General features: G+C 42.6%; 1 protein-coding gene across 2 annotated transcripts in view; it reads left to right on the top strand.

The window, feature by feature from the left end:
* Positions 1–21,028, top strand: part of LOC145353057 (amyloid-beta precursor protein-like) — a 200,281-nt gene that overhangs the window by 125,459 nt on the left and 53,794 nt on the right. For both annotated transcript variants that reach the window (XM_080203396.1, XM_080203395.1), the window contains exon 6: positions 6,865–7,022. In XM_080203396.1, coding sequence (XP_080059522.1) covers positions 6,865–7,022 — 158 coding nt within the window. The remainder of the gene's footprint in view (positions 1–6,864; positions 7,023–21,028) is intronic.

The following is a 21,028-nucleotide window of genomic DNA, read 5'->3' as shown; positions in this document are numbered from 1 at the left end:
AAAAGATTGAGGGTGACACACGGGTGCTAGGGTGGACGCTGTTGCTTATGGGAATGCACTGTTGTGTTGTGGAGTGAGATAGCAGTAGTACTTGTCATAATTTTCCAATCTTCCTAAAGGTGCCAGAGAATTGGAAAACGCCAAATGTGGCATCCTTATTCAGGAAATGGTTTCAGATTAATCCTAATAACAACAGGCCAGTTGGTTTTATATCAGTAATAGATAAGGCTTGAGAAACAATAATCGGGGAAAAAAATCAACAGGTACTTTGGGAGATTTGAACTCGAGATTTCTATCCATTGGCACTTGCTTGTGGGTTCATATCTGGTAGAGTTGGGTGTGATTTCACCTTCTGGTTAAGTCCTCAACTGTCCATGTCAAGGTTCACATGAAAATGGTTACTTGTGTAAGCTACTATGCACGTCAAGGAAGGGAGTGAATTAGCCAAAAATTGGACAGTTTTATATTTGTCAACTTAAAAACAAACTGAGACTGTATATAATCTGCAAGTGATGAGAGTTTTGCATCAATTGGATAAACCTTTTAAAAACCTGAGTCTTATCCAAGTGATATTGGTGATCACAAAATGCTGTATTAAAAGTCAAACTGCTTTTGAAATAAGGACCGATATGTTATTAATTTTGTAGTAGTATGTTCATATCCTTCTTGGCAAAGGATTTTGAAATAAGGCCTTTTAGGATCATTGCAGTATAATCTGAGAGATTAAATTTTCATTATGAAACTTCAGTTCAAATACAATACAATGTTTCTTTCAGATTCTACTCATGTGTCCTTTTGTCTAGTCAGCCCTCTGTATTTGGGCATTAGCCTTGAAGGACTTGGATACATTTAGCTAATTTAGTTATGGCTCAGCTTTCTCACTTTGTGGTCAATAGGTTGTGGGCTGAAGACTCACACCAGAGACTTAAACACAATATTTAGGTCTCCTATTTAGGAGTGCTGCACTTTTCAAATGGGTCATAAAATATTAGGCCCCTCTCAGGTGGACGTAAAAGATCCCATGGTGCAGTATTATTTTGGGGCAAAGCAGGAGACCTAATTGGTGTTTCAGTCAAAATGTATCTGTTACCCAGCAACTAAACCACCTCAGTTCGTTATTATAATAGGAAGTTATGTGGGATTTGGCTGTCCATTTCCTACGTTACGACAGTGACTTAAGATGTGAAATATCTCATCAACTGTAAAACACTGAATTCAAGCACTTTCCCGTGTGGTTATCAAGCATAAATAAAATATTGCAGATACTGGAAATCTGGGGAAAAAATCAAAGTGCGGGAAACGCTCCAGCCTGGCAATATTAGTGGAGAGAGGAACAGAGTTAACATTTCAGAAGAAGACATGAAACAAGATTCAACTTGAGATTTCAGCAAACGTATGGAATAACATGAGTTTTCTGCCATTTGCATCACTCATGCACAGATGATTTAACAGATTTTACGTGTGTGTTCAAAAGCAAATAGAATTAGTTTCTATTAAATCATTGGAGTCTGAAATGGTTGCAACAAATATTCCTCTAAGAATTGCTGTATGTAATAAATCTTTGTCTTTCTTTTATTTTGTTCGTGGGATGTGGGCATTGCTGGCTGGGCTAGCATTTATTGCCCATCCCTAATTGCCCTTGAATTGAGTGGTTTGTTGGCCCATTTCAGAGGGCATTTAAGAGTCAACCATATTGCTATGGGTCACATGTAAGCCAGACCAGGTAAGGGCAGTAGATTTCCAACCTTAAAGGAGATTAGCAAACCAGATAGCTTTTTCAGTGTTTCATGTTCATCAACTTAAGTTTTTTATTCAGTTCAAAATACACCATCTGCAGTGGTGGGCCCCTAGAGCATTACCCTCTGGATTACTAGTCCGCCTACGCCATCTCCTTCCCTGTCGACAGTGAAAAAATACATCGGTCTCCAGCAAAATGGAGATCTTATTGGAGTCAAATAATATCTATTTGGAATGCTGAACGCTTTCAGAAGGGGTCAATCCTAGAAGACAGAAAACATTGCACTAGTTACCAATTCTAACTTTTGCTCTTCTCAATTTACTCCTCACTAAGGTACAATTCCATTGGGTACAATCACCCTTCATTATTTCACTTGAGTAACTGACTAGGTGTTGACTGGTAGCTGAATCACGAGCTGTGACAGGCAAATCCGAGCTTGTCACCAGCTGATGCAGACTTCTAGCAGGTGGTGCATTTTTTTTCTCCCCTTTCTAACCCTGAGGTACTGAGGCCTGTTAGAACATTAACACTGCTCCCCTTAGACTTCCTGGTTTATATGACTCATGTAATTGATCCTTTAAACCAAATGAAAAGCTATTGAAGTGGCAGTTGTCTGATGACTTTTAAATTCCTGAATGATATTTTATTGGGGCAGGAGCAAATTTATTGAGTGTTTCTGAACATATGTCATTGTGTATGACATATCAAAGAATATGTGTCCTTGGGGTAAATATTTACCTCTGTCTCGGTTTAAAATTTGCTGTTCAGGTTGCAAGACTAATAATACCAATAGAAGTCATTTATTGATGTAATGTTCTTATAGCATAATGCTGAAATTGATGGAAGTGCTTCGGGAGTCAGTTCTCTTTTGCCCTACCCTGGTCCAGGTTGAAGATCAACACTTGAGTCCAAAACAGCAATCCACAAGCGCATTTTCTACCTGACATTATTGGATAATAATAAGGAATGTGAATTTCACTGATCATTTTGTTTTACTGTTCTCCAGCCTGGGTACATTAGCTAAATATATAATGGATAGACAATCTTGCATATATTATAGAACTCTTCACAATTGTAATGTGTCAAAGCGCATCACTTCAAAAATACTTCATTGGCTGTACAGTCACTGTTGTAGTGTAGAAAAGAAGTATTTCTGATCATCACACTAAAAAAGGAAATTTAAAAATTTCCTCATGTCTTGTCTATATCTTTCCAGTCACTTACTGGTTACTAACCTTTCTGGTTAATGACCAATTTATCTGTTTTAGTTTTGATTAAAGCATTAATATTGTCCAGGGCACGGAAGTGAACTCCCTTTCTCTTCTGTGGTGGTCTTTGGAAAGAACAATATTTATTTTCCATCCCTAAATGCCCTTGAGAGGGTGGTAGTGATAAGTCACTGCTGCTGTTTAAATTTATTAGTGTCACAAGTAGGCTTGCATTAACACTGCAATTTAGTACTGTGAAAATCCCCCAGTTGCCACACTCCAGTACCTGTTTGGGTACACAAAGAAAATTTAGCGTGGCCAGTGCACCGAACCAGCACATCTTTGGACTGTGGGATGAAACCGGAGCATCTGGAGGAAACCCACGCAGACATGGGGAGAACGTGCAGGCTCCACACAGACAGTGACCCAAGCTGGGAATGAAATCCAAGTCCCAGGCGCTAAGAGACAGCAGTGCTAGCTACTGTGCCACCATGCTGGCCCAAATATACCCACAGTGCTGTTAGGGAAGGAGTTTCAGGATTTTGAGCCAGTGACTTGAAGGAACTATATAAATTTCCATGTGAGCATGGTGTGTGACCTGGAGGGGAATTTGCATCAGTGATGTTATTAAACTGGAGAAGATATTGACAAGAATATTGCCAGGACTTGAGGAACTGAGTTATAAGGAGAGATTGGACAGCCGAGGACTTTTTCCTTTGGAGCATAGGAGAGTGAGGGGTGATCTTATAGAGGTGTATAAGATCATGAGAGGTATGGATAAAGTGAATGCACTCAGTCTTTTTCCCGATTTGGAGAAATCGAGAACTAGAGGTCATAGGTTTAAGTTAAGGGGAGAAAAAATTAATGGGAACCTGAGGAGCAACTTTTTTACACAGAGGGTGGTACGTATGTGGAATGAGCTGCCGGGGGAAGTGGGTTGAAGCAGGGATATTGACAACATTTAAAAGGCATTTGGACAGATACGTGAATAGGAAAGGGTTAGAGGGACATGGGCCAAATGTAGGCAGATGGGATTAGTTTATTAGTATTTTGGTCAGCGTGGACCAGCTTGAGCCGAATGGCCTGTCTCCGTGCCGTAGATTCTATGTTACCATGCACATGCTATCCTTGTTCCTCTGGGTGGTAGAGTAGGAAAAGACAGAGTAGCTCAGAACCACATTAGGCACTACTCCTTGATTTATGGACAGAATTTGCCATTGCATTTTCATAGCTTATGATTTGTAACCATTTCGGCAGCATCCCATAATATATGCACAAAAGTGTTTATTAATGCAGCAGCACAGTAAATAGAAATGTGGTGGCAAATAGTAATTTGGTAAATGTGAGTTCAGCCCAGACACGTGGAAACTGACCTTGCATTAGATTGGCATTTGTCCAACTTTGTATTCCGGAATATGTCTGCTGTGAATACACTCATTACGTGGGCAATAAAACAATGCACAGTCATAAGATAATGTGTACTTTTTGTCCTGCATAATTTATTCTACCCTGAAGGAACATTTGAGGTAACCTAGAATGCTATAATTCCTTAAACACAAAAAATTCAGTTAATGTAATGCAATTTATAGAGAATTGTTTCAAAGACACTTACAAATTAATTGAATGCGCATGTATGCGGATATGTATTGAATTTGTAGCAGTGACTGCTTTGTTACTCTCTCCAATTTATTGTATGGCAGTTGGGTAAATCTGAGACGCCATCCAAGATCCATAAACGTTCACAACTCCTGGAAGTATGCAAATTTTTAATTTGGATCTGATGGTGCACTTCAGTTACATTCTAAGATGATAGTTCTGCTGGATTTTACAGTGTAGTTTATCCATAAAAGAGGAAACCATGCATCTCAAAAGCAGACTGCTTGATTTTCAACCCATCCACCAACTTAACAGTTGTTCTCTTCACTGCAGGTGCACAGTGTCTACCAGATGCATTGCAGCAACTCGCCAAGCTATTTTTGATAGAACCTTCCAAAGTGAACCCTAGTACGCTCAGAAAACAATGGCAGCATGCACATTCTGACTTGGAACTATCAATTCTATTTGTCACTGGGTCAGAAACCTAGAACTGCCACCCTACCAGCACTATGGGTGTACCTGCACTGCAGGAACCCGGCTCTTTGTTCCCTCTCATAAATAGCCAGACTAAAGCTGCTGGATGGCAAATGAGATAGCAGTGGGACTGGCCACTTCCTGTCCATCCCCACCACATGTTTGACTGGCTTCCTCACCTCTGTTCTTGTAATTAGCTAGCCACCACATAATTACATGTGGCCAGCTGCTCCATCAGAAATGACATGCGCTTGCTGTGCTGCTGTCATGACCTAAGTGCAAGAAGATGATTCTGCCCAAGACTGCAAGAGGGTTAAATACACCTGAAAATAGATTAGTTCCTTCATTGTTGAAAATAGAATGAGTAGACCCGAACAATTTTCACTTGAGCTATCAATCATACCAGAGCTTCACCCCACTTCCAACTCCATCAGTCAACCCACTGTTACCCCCAACCTGCCTTACTTCAACCTCAACCCTGCTCTATTATCCTTGACCTACCTTCTGATTCCTTATCTGAGCCAAGAATTTGACCAGCTGTGGCTGAATCTGAATTGAGCATCACTGAGCAGCATCTTGGAGAATAGGTGTTAGTCAGTGGTCCTATTGATTACCTTTTCCACAATTTTGCTGCTATGATGGTCTGATAGTGTGCAATTTGGCCTGGTTAATTCATTCTGCTTTTGGTGAATAAGACATAACTAGCAGATTTTGAAAAAGGAACTGTTAAATTGAGGTCACCTTTTGTGATAAATGCAAAAGATCATTTGATAACATTTGAAAAGCAGGAAAGCTCTCTCAATGCCTTGGCCAGTGCCTACCTTAACTGAGAAATGGATTGGCTGGTCATTTATCTCATTGGTAGTTCTGGAACTTTGCTGTGTGCATTAGTTTTTATGTTTGTCTACATAATCTGAAGTGTAGTCATGCTTGTTATTAGATGTGCAGTACTTTAGAATGTCCAAAGGAAAGGAAAAGATGACGTTCAAATAAGTATTTAAATTTTTATTTATTGATGTTGCTGAAAGGAGAACATGATAATGCTTTTCATCTTGCATTCATCAGGATACTTTACAAGAGTACCAATACCAAAAACAAGCATTTTCTTCTCATACAGTATAAATTGTTGTTTGGCCCTTATCGGTATTTTTGCAAAGTGTCCTGATGAGTGCAAAACAAGGTCTCATTGTGTCTCTTTTTTTCAGTAATACTTTGTTGTTTCACACTTGTTCTATCTCTTTCTTTTTTGCTGCTCCTTAGAAATTTAATTGGATGTAATTAGTTATTTTCATGAAAGATTTATGATCTTTTCTCAAATTCATTGAGCAGAATTAGCCTGTGAGGGTATTCAGATTTTGTGAGCAGGGTCAAGAAGGCTTTGGTTCCATCTGCGTAACAATTGATTTATCATTCTAACAAATTATAGAGCTCTACTGTTCCACTCGAAGCACCTGTTGTCTGGCATTTAAACTTCATAGAACTGAATGGGAATGCCATGAAAGTTGAGCATTTAATAGCTTTTGTTTTCTTTACAACTTGACCTCACTGTTTTGAAGTAGCACTCTGAAATATATGAGAACTTGATATGTTGGCTTGCCCCTCATCAAATTATCTTTGGAAAAGGTGTTAACAGGTTTTTGCAATACTTGGATTTCTGGACCTGCTGCTACATCTGACCTAATCTTCACCTTTGTCTACATTCATTGTGTGAGATAATATTCTGTTTCACAAGTTGGGTTCTAATTAATTATCCTGGCAGTTTACTGCTTTAAACATGTTACATTACAGAATGTAAACATGTTCTTAAACTCCCCATTCAATAACAATTATTCTGCATTTACATTTCAGTGATAAAATTATTGAAGAACAACCAATGGAGGAGGAAAGTGACATTGATGATGATGATCTGGATGCTGAAGAAGATGAGGACCAGTATGAGGATCCCACCGAACATACAACCAGTAGCACCACGACCACTACAGAGGCAATTGAAGAAGTTGTGAGAGGTAATGTAAATAAAAGATTTTTATTACTGACACCATTATATCAACACGTAGGCTCACTAGCAGCGGGGGAAAAGATGGTGGCATAGTGCTCAGTCACTGGACTAGAAATCCAGAAGCCCAAGCTAATGCTTTCGTGGCATGGGTTCAATTGGTAGAATTTGAACATAATTGAAATTTGGAATATGAAGCTAGTCTCAGTGATGGTAGTCATGATAGTTCTCATCAGCTGTTGTAAAAGCCCATCTGGTTTACTAATGTGCCATCCTTACACAGTCTGACCTATATGTGACTCCAGACCCACAGTAATGTGGTGCAAGGGCAGTAGAGCAATAAATGCTAGCCTAGCCAGTAACACCTGTATCCCATGTAAGAATCAAAAAAACTCACTGCAGTTTTTCTTTATAGAACACCGTGGAAGTGCAAAATGGTGTGTATGAGGAGTTTTTCTCACTGAAATAAAAAAAAAATCCTGGGATTGTGCAACAGGTTTGAGAGCTCTGTGGGGGGAGAAACTTCACTGAAACTGATCTAAACTCACTAATCTGAGCAGAGAGGTGGCAGGAGTTTTGTTACAGTAAAATGGCCTGCAGTAACATTGCTGTTTGTACCACACTTCATTTCTGGGACTGGGAAAATTTTCTCTTCCCCATTATTCAAGCGATTGGAGAGCGAAAGGGTTGGAAATAACTAGTTCGTTTTTACTGTATTGTCATCCTTCAAGGCCATTGTAACTTTTTGTCCAATTAACATTTGCTATTTCTGCCTTCTAAATGGAGGAGTCTGCAAGAGCAATGCTTGGACCAGACTTGCATCGGTACTTGGTGAAGACCTGGCCAGCACAATTGTGTGTACATATCTTAGAATATCTGCAATCACTGCTGAAGAAGTCTCACTGGTGTGGCATTTTAAGTTTGTATCTGTAGCATACTGCAGATTGAATTAAAGGATGGCTGATTTACAAGGTTCTCCTCCCCCTATGTTATTGTAAGAAGTGTAAAACTGAGAGGTCATAAGCTTTTTCCTGAAACCTTTTCGACATTATCCATGAAAATTCCTGTGCCAATACATATGTAAGAATATAAGAAACTAGGAACTGGAGTAGGCCTTCTCACCCCTCAGGCCTGCTTTGCCATTCAGTAAAATCATGGCTGATCTTTTCATGGACTCAGCTCCACTTACCTGCCCGCTCACCATAATGCTTAATTCCTTTACTGTTCAAAAATGTAGCTATTCTTGCCTTAGAAACATTCAACGAGGTAGCTTCCACTGCTTCGCTGGGCAGGAAATTCCAAAGGTTCACAACCCTTTGGGTGAAGAAGTTCCTTCTCAACTCAGTGCTAAATCTGCTCTCCCTTATCTTGAGGCTATGCCCCCGAATTCTAATTTCACCTTCCTGTGGAAACAACCTCCCTGCTTCTATCTTATCTGTTCCCTTCATAATTTTATATATTTCTAGAAGATCCCCCCGCCCCCATTCTTCTAAATTCCAATGAGTATAGGCCCAATCTACTCTGTCTCTCCTCATAAACCAAACCCCTCAATGCCAGAATCAACCTAATGAACCGCCTCTGCACCGCCTCCAGTGCCAGTGTACCGTTTCTCAAGTAAGGAGACCTAAACAGTACACAGGACTCCAGGTGTGGCCTCATTAGTACCAGCTACAATATAACCTCCATGTTTTTAAACTCCATCCCTCTAGCAATGAAGGGCAAACTTCCATTTGCCTTCACAGTGGTTAGCACTGCTGCCTCACAGGTGCCAGGGACCAGAGTTTGTTTCCTGGGCGACTGTCTGTACAGTGTCTGCACGTTCTCCCATGCCTACGTGGGTTTCCTCTGGGTGTTCCGATTTCCCTCCACAATCCAAATAACTGCTGGTTAGGTTCATTGGCCATGCTAAATTCTCCCTCAGTGCACCCGGACAGGCACCAGAGTGTGGCGACGAGGGGATTTTCACAGTAACTTCATTGCAATGTTAATATAAGTCTACTTGTGACAATAATGAAAAAAACCTGCCACACTTGTAAATCAACTTTTTGTGATTCATGCAGGTTTCTCTGCACAACAGCATGCTGCAATTTTTTACCATTTAAATAATAATCCAATTTGCTGTTATTCCTACCAAAATGGATGTCCTCACATTTACCAACATTATACTCCATCTGCCTGATCCTTACCCGCTCATTTAAACTATCTATATCTCTTGACAGATGTTCCATGTCCTCTACAGACTTTGCTCTACCACTCATCTTAGTGTCATCTGCGAATTTTGACATACTATACTTGGTCCCCAACTCCTAATCATCTATGTAAATTGTTAACGATTGCAGCCCCAACACTGATCCCTGAGGCAACCTTTAGTCACTGATCACCATTCAGAAAAACACCCATTTATCCCCACTCTTTGCTTTCTTTCAGTTAACCAGTCCTCTATCCACGCTAATTCATTACCCATAACACCGTGCACCTTTCTTATGCATAGCCTTTTGTGCGGCACCTTGTCAAGTGCCTTCTGGAAATCCAGTCACACCACATCCACTGGTTCTCGCTGTCCACCACACTCATAATGTCTTCAAAGAATTCCACTAAATTAATTGAACATGATCTGCCCTTCATGAACCCATGCTGTATCTTCCCAATGGGACAATTTCTATCCCGATGTCTCACTATTTCTTCCTTGAGGATAGATTCAAGCATTTTCCCCACTACAGAGGTTAAGTTAACCAGCTTATAATTATCCCAGGGTCCAAGGCGCACCTGAAATTGACCTCTGGCCTCAGCGTTAGGTCTGCACATCCTGCTGAGCTTTCATCTCACCAGTGAAGAACACAGAAAAGGCAGCGGGGCGAGTAGTGATCACAATGGCCCATGGTTTTAAAGTGCAACAAGGAGGACCACTCCTGGGCTCATGTTTAGTACCTTGGGGAGAAAAAATTTGATAGCAAGCTGTAGTGGTCCTTCTAAGGGTTTTCCTGAATTTGAGTGGCCCAACACTGGTTGCAGTCAGAGTTGGCAATTTCGTAAAGATATGCATGCCGGTGCCTCCTTGACACCCATTTTATGCCTATAATTACTGAAAGTTTTTTCTCCCAAAGAAAAGGGGAAATCACCCCAGACTGCTCACATTACTCTTCCACTGCTTTGCCTTGCAATAGCAAACCAAATCCCTCACTTCTTTAAAAATTAATTTTACAGGATGTGGGTGTCGGTGGTTTGGCCAGCATTTATTGCCCTTCACTATTTGCCCTTGAGAACGTGGGTCATGGGCAGCCTTGAACCACTGCAGTCCATATGCTGTAGGGACACTCACAATGCACACAGGGAGGGAATACCTGGGTTTTGATCCAGTCACAGCGAAGAAATGACGATATACTGTCAAGTCAGCATGGTGAGTGACTTGGGGGAGACCCTCTTCGTTGATATGTTCCAAGATATCTGCTGCTCTTGTCCTCCTATATAGTCGTGGGTTTGGAAAGTGCTGCCTAAGGAACCTTGGTGAGTTCCTGTAGTGCATCTTGTAAATGGTACCCTGTTTGTCAGCTTCTGGAAAGGGGAGAGTTTGAGGACCTCAAGTTCTACTTAAGTGAAGCAAATTACTGGAGGAGCCTTGGGACCAACCTGAGATGATTTCTCTGCCCTACAATGATTGATCCAAGATCAGGAATTCTATAACATAAACTACAAGTATGGATACTATAGTTTAATGTAGTTACCAGAGGAGAATCTTTTCACATTCCTTTTCTTTCCCGGAAGCACTGGTTAGTCCTCAATACTGATTTACCTTGCTAGGTGCTCTGCAAATTAACAATATAATTGTCTACACGGAACAGACAATGCAGTAACATTATTGCTCCTTGGTAAATTGCACAGTGAGTCAGGATGACAGCAATGGCATTTATTTTTATGTAGTTGGCACATGTGAGCAAGACCATTCTGAAGCAGTCTCATCTCCAGAATTTGGTAGCATGATTTGATAAGATGATTCAGAAAGCAATGGGATGCTTGGACTTGTAATTAAGGACATAAAATGCAAAAGCAAGTGAGCCTTTTCAAATAAAAACAAATTACTGCTGATGCTGGAATCTGAAACCAAAAGAAAAAATGCTAGTAAATCTCAGCAGGTCTGGCAGCATCTGTAAGCAAAGAAAAGAGCTGACATTTCGAGTCCAGGCAACCCTTTGTCAAAGAAACGTCAGCTCTTTTCTGTCTTTAAAGAGCCTTTTCAAATCTCTGGTTGGGCCTCAGCTGGAATATTGAGTATAATTCTGGGTACCAAACTTTGGGAATCAATACAAGGCACTGAGGAGGTTTACCAGCTGATGAACAGAGATAAGGGGCTGGGATTGTTCTTCATCAAAGGAGGTTAAGGTGAGGCCTATCGGGGCTATTCAAGATTGAGGGTTTGACATAAAAAATTGAAAGAAACTATTTTCTGTGACAAATGAATTGGTAATCAGAAGTCATGGATTCAAGATAGTCGGCAAAAGAGCTAGAGGGGAAATGAGAAATTACTTGGATCTGAAATACACTTCCTGAAGGAGCATTGAAAGCATGTTTCATAGGAGTTTGTAAAAGACAATTTGATACCTTCTTGAAGACTAATTTGCAAAGTAATGTGGAAAAACTGAGATATAGAACTGAATTGGATAGGACTTTCAAAGAATTGGCACAGACATAACAGGTTATACGCCGGCTTGCCTCCACTTGCTGTTTTATTATATGAGAAATCAGACTACCAAATTCAACATCAGATTTAGCTTGTTGAACCATTCACAGGAGCACCTGTACCTTTGTATTCTTTACTCTTTGGACATCATGCACCATTTGTGATGTCAGAAGGTTGCTATCTGGTTCTTAATTTGTGTTACTACGGAGGGTCTAACTTCCTCATTCAGCAATCTACTATAATATCTCTAAGCATATGTGAAACTTGGCAGAGCCTTACATCTATTGACGAGCCACTTTTATATCTTATACTTAGATGCAATCGGTTTTGTTAGCCCTCTTTCATGTTTTAAACATGCTTGATGCATTAACTGCACCTGCCAACCCTTGCACATCCAGTGACTGGAAGCACTGATCGGTATGAATAGAAGCGACAACTACAGGTGTTTTGGCTTGGCTGGTAAAAAAAATTTGTGGAAAAACCTAATCCCGTTACCTCTGCTTAATCGTGCAATTCTGCCACACTTCTGAGGCCTTTGCAGGTTCATGAAACATCAATAATTTAATGCTATTTTACAGTGAAAGGTCTAACTAGTAATAACAGCACAAAAAATGGGATGTGTAAATTGTGGATAATAAAGAAAGAATAATTGTGAAGCAGCAGGATGAGTTATTTGCTTGATTCTGACGTTACCGAGTAGACATCTTCACTGAATTAACCACTTGCCCAACTCAATTGTGTAATTCAGTGCATTTACCTAAACACTTTGCCTGTTGACGAACCTCACAAAAAGTTGATATGGTAAACGTGAACACTATTTTTGTGAGAAAATAGCTTTTGTATGATCTGGCTACATGTTCAGACTTCTGTTGAATTTTTGAATAGTTATCTCACTGTTGTTACTCAAAGTTTTTCAAATAAGCTGTATAACTGTTTGACTCTAGCTAATAGAAAGCCGTTCTAAAATTTATTGAACAAGTTTGATGGACTGTGGTGATTTTGATTTCCCACCCCTGCCTGTTGTATGTGAGCAAAGAGCCAGTGGCAATCAAATTATTGCATAATGCTTTGTTTCATCACATGAAAATTGCCAAAGCAATTGTAACAGGAACTCCAGTCTCTCAATTTTGAATGATGTAATAGCTGAGTTAAGAGAAATTGTTTTTTACAGGAATAAATAGGGAATGGATTATAATTTTAAAAATCTACCTTGGCCCATGCCTGGTTTGGCCTTTATGACACGCAGTCAGACGAATGTCTCTAATCATACAATTGGAAATGCACTGCACAATGTGAAAATAATCCATATAGAAGGTCCTAAGTTCTAGCGTACTGCTGATTTAAAGGATTTGAGTCTGTGTAAAGTTTGTGGTACTAAAATCAGCCTCAGTATTCGGGGCTGTTGACAAACTTCTACTCCTGATTTGATGTCCGCTACTGCTCAGTACACATCTAAGGATGTTTTATAGCCCAGCTGTCTGGGCATGCATACGCAGATAAGATAAAAGCAAATGAACATGTATTTTTAGGAGATAAAAATGGCTGCAGGGGGAGAAAAAGCTATTGAGACAGAAGTGGAACCTGTGTGAAGAGAAATGATGGAATTAAAAAAAGGATCAATCACACCTTTATTCTTTCATGGGATGTAGATGTCACTGGCAACACCAGCATTTGTTGCCCATCTCTAATTGCCCTTGAGCTATGGGATTTACTGGCCGTTTCAGAGTACAGTGAAGAGTCAACCACATTACTGTGGGTTGGGAGTCACATGTAGGACAGATCAAGTAAGGGTGGCAAATTTACTTCCCTAAGGGGAATTTGGTTTTTTAATGACAATCGGTAATATTTTAATGATCCCCATTATAAAGACTGGTTTAAATTCTAGAAATCATTAATTTAAGTTACAAAAGCTGTCACAGTCGCAGGTGGCCATAGGCTGCCCTCCCCTTTGAGGAGGAGAGCTGACTGGTGGTGATTTTTACCTGAGGGTCACCACATCTCAGGCAAAGAGCAAGGTTGAGAAGGCAGGGCCTTCGTAAATAGTCTTAGCTGGTACGGGAATTAAACCCTTGCGTTTGGAGTCACTGTGCATCACAAACCAGCCATCCAGCTAACTGAGTTAACAGACTGAAATTTAAATTATACCAGCTGCCGTGGTGGAATTTGAGTCCATGCCCCCAGAGCATTAGCCTGAGCTTCTGGATTACTGGTCCAATGACACTACCACTGCACTATCATCTCAATACTTGTGGGTTTTTAAATTATCCAAAAGCTAATTCGTGAGAAGAGGTAAGTTAGGGAATTTGTATAGGACTGCTTTCTAACCTAGTGTGTATGAAGCTCAATAAGGTAAGATTCTGTACTCAACCTGGTAATGACGAAAGAACCAGAGAAGGGGGAACATTTAGGCATCATAGTGACCTTACAGTTTAAGATAATAATTGAGAAGGTAAGCATGATAGAGGCCAGACTGGTAAAACAGCTGTTATTGTGAGATGAGCCTAGAAGTTGGGAAGTTAAAATGGACAGCAGTGTTGGGAATAAATTATGTACAATAACAATGGGAAATGTAAAATTTTGCTAAACAGAGTCAAGGAAAAATATTTTTAAAAGCGTGGACGATTACAAGATTTGAGGGCATGATAAAATTCATACAGAAATATGTGTAGATGTTGGGGGAGCGTGATGAAAGAGAATGTGAAGAGATTTGGAGGGGAATCAGAAACAATTGGGAAGACAAAGAACAACTATAAGATAAATTTATCAAGAAACGTGGAACGAAAAGTAAAATATTCTACAGATATATAATGCCAGGTGAAATTAGAACCATTTTTTGATAGGTCAGGATAAAATCACAGACAGCAACAGTGAAATTGCAGAACCATTCAATAATAATTTACTTGAGTATTTATCAGAGAGAAGGATCAGTGGACAGAGTGTCAGAAGACGAGATTAGAAATCATGGGAGTGATTCTCCCAGCTTTTGTGGCACAGCTGGCTGGGAGACTCCAGCAGAGCCTGTTTTCCGGGCTTCACGCTGAATGCCACAATCCGGGACTATCAACTCTGTGCCAGAAATCAGCTCAGAGCTGCGTAATATATGCAGATTCTAATTTAAATGCAATTTAAAACCCATTAACAGGCCCAGGACTAAAATCTCTGGGCCCACTGGCATTTCTTCTGTCACCCCATCCCAACCCCAGAGGAGTGGTTCACTCCAGCGAGATTTAGTATAACTCTGCACTTGCGGGGAGTTGGCAACCTGTTGGCACTGCCCAAGGGGCAAAGTGCCAATATCCAGTGGACACCTTGGCACTTCCCACTGGCATAGGGCAGTGCCAAACAGGCAGAGCCTAATGGGGGCAGAGCCTCTAGGGGCAATTGGTGGGGTTGGGGGGTCCAGCTGCCACTCGGAACTCGGGCAGAATGACAGAGGGAGGGAGACCAGCAGTTGGGGTTGGGGGGGTCTGCTACTGGGGGTGATTGGGGCTGCGGGGAGGGAGGGGTGGAGGCAGGCCCGGACAAATACGAAGGATCAGCAATCAGGGCGTGGAGGTGTCGCAATGGCCAGCAATCGGGAGGTCAGCAGTGTGGGCTACTGCGCATATGCCAATCTCAGCACTGATGTGGATATGCCGGCGTTGGACTGGGGTAAACACAGTAAAAAGTCTGACAACACCAGGTTTCAGTCCAACCGATTTATTTGATAGTAAACTCACAAGCTTTCGGGTTAGCCCCTTCGTCAGGTGAATGGAGAGTTCTGGCCTCAGACAGAGCACATAAAGCACAGACAGTTTACAGATTACTGATTAGGATGCGAATCTTTACACCTAACCTGCTGTTCAAGTCTTAAAGTGGCTAACAATATGAGCGGAAGGAGCACTGATCACAGGTTAAAGAGATGTGTATTGTCTCCAGACAGTACAGTGAGTGAGGTTTTGCAAACCCAGGCAAGTCACGGCGGTTACAGATAGTGCGACATGAACCCAAGATCCCTGTTGAGACCGTCCTCATCTGATAGCCAAGTTCCACACACATGAGGACGGTCTCAACAGGGATCTTGGGTTCATGTCGCACTATCCATAACCCCCGTGACTTGCCTGGGTTTGCAAAACCTCACTCACTGTACTGTCTGGAGACAATACACATCTCTGTAACCTGTGATCAGTGCTCCTTCCACTCACATTGTTAGCCACTTTAAGACTTGAATAGCAGGTTAGGTGTAAAGATCCGCATCCTAATCAGTAATCTGTAAACTGTCTGTGCTTTATATGCTCTGTCTGAGGCCAGAACTCTCCATTCACCCGACGAAGGGGCTAACCCGAAAGCTAGTGAGTTTACTATCAAATAAATCGGTTGGACTGATACCTGGTGTTGTCAGACTTTTTACAATCTCAGCACTGACAGAGAGAGAGATTCATTTTGAAACTCCTAAAAAAAAGCATGATTTACTCCAGTTTTTACACGAATTCAACACTTAGAATCTTATGTTCACATGCCACTCGCTATCTTGATATGGAAATATATCAACTTTCTTCACTGTTGCTGGATCAAGTTCCTGGAACTTCCTCCCTAACATCACTGGGGATGTGCCTACACCACATGGACTGCAGCAGTTCAAGAAGGCAGCTTCATCATCTTCGCCAGGTCAATTTCGGATGGGCAATTGAATGCTGGACTGGCCAGCGAAGCCCACATTCCTTGAATTACTTTTTCTTTGAAAAACATGAAACTAGCCAAACTTGGTAAAACTCCTGGCCTGGATTACATCATGATGTGGGTATGCCGGCGTTGGACTGGCGTAAACACAGTAAAAAGTCTGACAACACCAGGTTTTAGTCCAACCTATTTATTTGATAATATACTCGCAAGCTTTCGAGGGGTTACCCTCATTCACCTGACGAAGAGGGTAACCCCTCGAAAGCTTGCGAGTATATTATCAAATAAATAGGTTGGACTAAAACCTGGTGTTGTCAGACTTTTTACTGGATTACATCCACAGGATCTGTAAGAAACAAGGAAAGAGACTGCAGAAAAACTATTGCAGATATTTAATTAGAAAAAGATAGAAAGATGTGGTGCCAGTGGACTGGTGAATCCATCACATTATACAGTTGACTTTTAAGAAGGAAGATAGAATATCTCCAGAAAACTATGGACCAATCAGCTTTCCATCAATAGGAAAAATAATGGCACCCCTGCTAAAGGAGAATATAGAAAACATCAAGACACGAAGTGCTATAATGAATTATCTCGTCAATGTAGATTTCAAAAAGGAAAATCTTTTTTGACTAACTTCATTGAGTTCCATGAAGAGGTAAACAGTGTCAGCAAAGATGGTGTAGATGTAATGTATCTAAATTTCCAAAAGGTCTTCAGTGAGGTGCAACATAACATTAATAAGATCAGAACATGTGAAGTCAGAGGGGAAGTAACAGAATGACAACTGACTGGAAATCAAAGAGTAGCAGTGAAAGGTGTTCATGTGAAATGTGCTAAGGGCATTCAGATGGTCAGTGGATAGGCAATTCCATTGTTTGCTGGAGCAGACGAGTGAAGGAGCAGAGAGACAGATAAGAAATTACCTGTTAAAAACCTGTTTAAATAAGTTTAAAGCACTTTTGTAGTAAGAACTTACCTGTAGAACTGTTTAAATCATTTAAAAGCATTTTTGCGGGCTTTTTGTATTTACCACTTTAAGAATTCTAAGGGAGTGGATTGCAGGGAGTTGTGGGGGAGGAGGCTTTAAAACAGCGCCAGGTTTAAAAGGAGGCCTGGTGTAGACAGCAGGCAGTGGAGTGAGTGGGAAGCAGAGTGAGATATTAGGGCTTGGGGAAAAAGGGCTAGGTAAGTTCGTGTGGAAATTTTCAGTACTATTACAGTGAATAGTGGAGGGGCATGTGATGTGTTGTTTCTGTATGATATGGGAGCTGGTGGACCCCAGGGTCCTTCCCAGTGACCATGTCTGCAGTAAGTGCAGGTTGCTGGAGGAGCTCCAGCTCAAGGTAGATGAGCTGGCCTCTGAGCTACAGACACTGAGGCTCATCAGGGGGAGAGAAGGTGCCATTGTCAATGGGGTGCAAGTGACATCCACCCCCCCTAGACTGGCTAACTCTAAGGGTCAGGAACAAGAGGGGGCTGCTGAGAGGAGGAAGGAGGGTGGGGAGCGGAGGAAGGGGGCTGCTGAGCGGAGGAAGGGGGGTGGGGAGCGGATGTCTCAGCCTCTCAATCTGCATAACAGGTTTGAGGTTCTTGCTTCCAGTCTGGACAAGAACGAGGGAGGTGAGGTTGGTGAGCAAACTGCACACAGTACAGTGATGCAGCAGGACATAGGCAAAGAGAAGGTGAAAAGGAACGTAGTAGTAATTGGGGATAGTGGGGTGAAGGGTATTGACACTGTCATAAGAAATAGGAGCAGGAGTAGGCCATCTAGCCCTTCGAGCCTGCCCCGCTATTCAATAAGATCATGGCTGATCTGTCGTGGCTCAGTTCCACTTTCCTGCCCTCTCCCCATAACCCTTAATCCCCTCTCTTATCAAAAACCCATCAACCCGTGTCTTAAAAATATTTAGCGAGGCAGCCTCCACCACTTCAACGGGCAGAGAATTCCAGAGATTCACCGCCCTTTGAGTGAAGAAGTTCCTCCTCAACTCCGTTCTAAACCGCCGCCCCCCCCCTTTATCTTGAGGCTGTGCCCCCTAGTCCTACTGTCTTTTTTGAGTGGGAAGAGTCTCTCCACCCCTATCCTATCCATCCCATTCATCATCTTAAACGTCTCAATGAGATCTCCCCTCATTCTTCTAAACTCTAACGAGTACAAGCCTAGTTTATTCAGCCTCTCCTCATAGCTCAATCCCCTCAACTCCGGTATCAGCCTAGTAAACCTCCTCTGCACTCCCTCCAAGGCCAAAATATCTTTGCGCAGGTGCGGCGCCCAAAACTGCACACAGTACTCCAGCTGCGGCCTCACCAATGCCCTATACAGCTGCAGCAAGACCTCCCTACTTTTATATTCAATCCCCCTCGCTATGAAGGCCAGCATCCCATTCGCCTTCCTGACCACCTGCTGCACCTGCAAGCTGGGTTTTTGCGACTCATGCATAAGGACCCCGAGGTCCCTCTGCACCGTCGCCTGCTGCAGTTTTTCGCCCCGTAAGTAATAGTCCTTCCTACCATTATTCCTACCAAAGTGGACCACCTCACACTTGCCAACATTAAATTCCATTTGCCATTTCCTGGCCCATTCGCCCAGCCTATCTAGATCCTTCTGCAGACTCTCCACACCCTCCGCACAATTTGCCGTTCCCCCAATCTTGGTGTCATCAGCAAATTTCGACACCCTACACTCGGTTCCCTCCTCCAGATCATCTATATAAATGGTAAAAAGCTGAGGCCCCAGCACCAACCCCTGGGGCACTCCACTAGTCACCATCTGCCAATCCGAATAGCACCCGTTGACCCCCACTCTCTGCCTCCTATTTGACAACCAATCCTCTATCCACGCTAACACCCTACCCCCAACTCCATGTCCCTCGACCTTCTGCAGTAACCTCTTGTGAGGTACTTTGTCAAACGCCTTCTGAAAATCCAGAAAGACCACATCCACCGGCTCTCCTCTATCCACCGCCCGAGACACATCCTCATAGAACTCCAGTAAATTTGTCCTTTGTCACAATGACAAAGTGCACAGAAGGGTGTGTTGTCTGCCTGGTGCTCAGGTCCGGGATGTCGCATCTGGGCTGCAGAGGAACCTGGAGTGGGAGGGTGAGAATCCGGTCGTTGTGGTACATGTGGGTGCCAACGACGTAGGCAAAATGTGAACTGAGGATCTGGGGAGGGAGTTTGAAAAGCTGGGAATGGAATTAAAAAGTAGAACCGACAAGGTGGTTATCTCTGGGCTACTGCCTGAACTGAGTGCAGACGGGCGTAAGGTTGATAAGATTAAGGAAGTGAATGGGTGGCTCAGGGATTGGTGTGGGAGGAATGGGTTTGAATTTATGGGGCATTGGCATCAGTATTGGGGTAGGTGGGACCTGTTCGGGCGAGATGGGGTTGGTCTGAACCATGCTGGGACCAGAGTCCTGGCGAATTGTGTAAATAGGACTGTAAACGGGGCTTTAAACTAATTTGGGGGGGGAGGGTGCGAGGGTAGGTGACATTACGGGGTCTAAAGTTAAGGAGATGGTACAGGTAAGGGAGGAGGCCGAGGATGTCCCAATAATAAAGGGAGTAGGGGGCGTGAGTATGGTTGGTGGCATTCTGGCAAATAGGGTCCAGGTGAAGGCTGGGATGAAGGCACTTTATCTGAATGCATGAAGCATTCGGAATAAAGTGGATGAGCTGGTGGCGCAGATCGGCACAAATGGATATGATCTGGTGGCCATTACAGAGACGTGGCTGCAAGGTGACAGGGACTGGGAGCTGAATGTCCAGGGGTATCAAGTGTTCAGGAAGGATAAGCGGGAGGAAAAAGGGGGAAGCGTAGCTCTGTTGATTAAGGATAGCGTCAGGGTGGTAGCAAGGGATGATATAGGAACCAAAGAGCAGAACGTGGAATCGTTGTGGGTGGAGATTAGGAACAGCAAAGGGAGGAAGACGCTGGTGGGTGTCGTCTGTAGGCCCCCGAATAATGATCTGGAGGTGGGGCGGGCTGTTAACGCGCAAATAAGTGCGGTGTGCAGGAATGGAACGGCCGTAATTATGGGAGATTTCAATCTGCATACTGATTGGTCGACCCATGTTGGACGCGGTGGGCTCGAGGAGGAGTTCTTGGAATGCTGCCGGGATAGTTTCCTACAACAGTGTGTGTTGGAGCCGACGAGGGAGCGAGCTATCTTGGATCTGGTGTTATGTAATGAGGCGGGTAGAATTAGGGACCTGGTGGTGAAGGATCCTCTTGGGGAGAGTGATCATTGTATGGCAGAGTTTCTGGTGCAGATGGAGGAGGAGAAAGTGGGTTCCCGGACTCGCGTCCTTTGTCTGAACAGAGGGGAGTACGGTAGGATGAGAGAAGAATTGGCGAATATTGACTGGGGGAGCACGTTGGAAGGTAGGTCTGCTGAGGAGCAGTGGAGGATCTTTAAGGAGATCTTTCTTGGTGCTCAGCAGAAATTTATTCCGATGGTTAAAAAGGACCGTAGGAGGAGAGGTAATAAGCCGTGGATAACGAAGGAGGTGAAGGAAAGTGTTAAATTAAAAGCGGAGGCGTTTAGAGTAGCTAAGAGTAGTGGGCAAGAAGAGGATTGGGAGAGGTTTAAATGTCAACAGAGATTGACAAAGAAGTTGATAAAGAAGGGTAGGAGAAACTATGAAGCTGGGCTAGCGCTTAATATAAAAAAGGA

The sequence above is a fragment of the Carcharhinus amblyrhynchos genome, chromosome 15 (genome assembly GCF_965287045.1).
Source record: "Carcharhinus amblyrhynchos chromosome 15, sCarAmb.v2.hapA, whole genome shotgun sequence".
In the NCBI taxonomy this organism is placed as follows: domain Eukaryota; kingdom Metazoa; phylum Chordata; class Chondrichthyes; order Carcharhiniformes; family Carcharhinidae; genus Carcharhinus; species Carcharhinus amblyrhynchos.
This window is presented reverse-complemented; position numbering and strand designations above follow the sequence as displayed.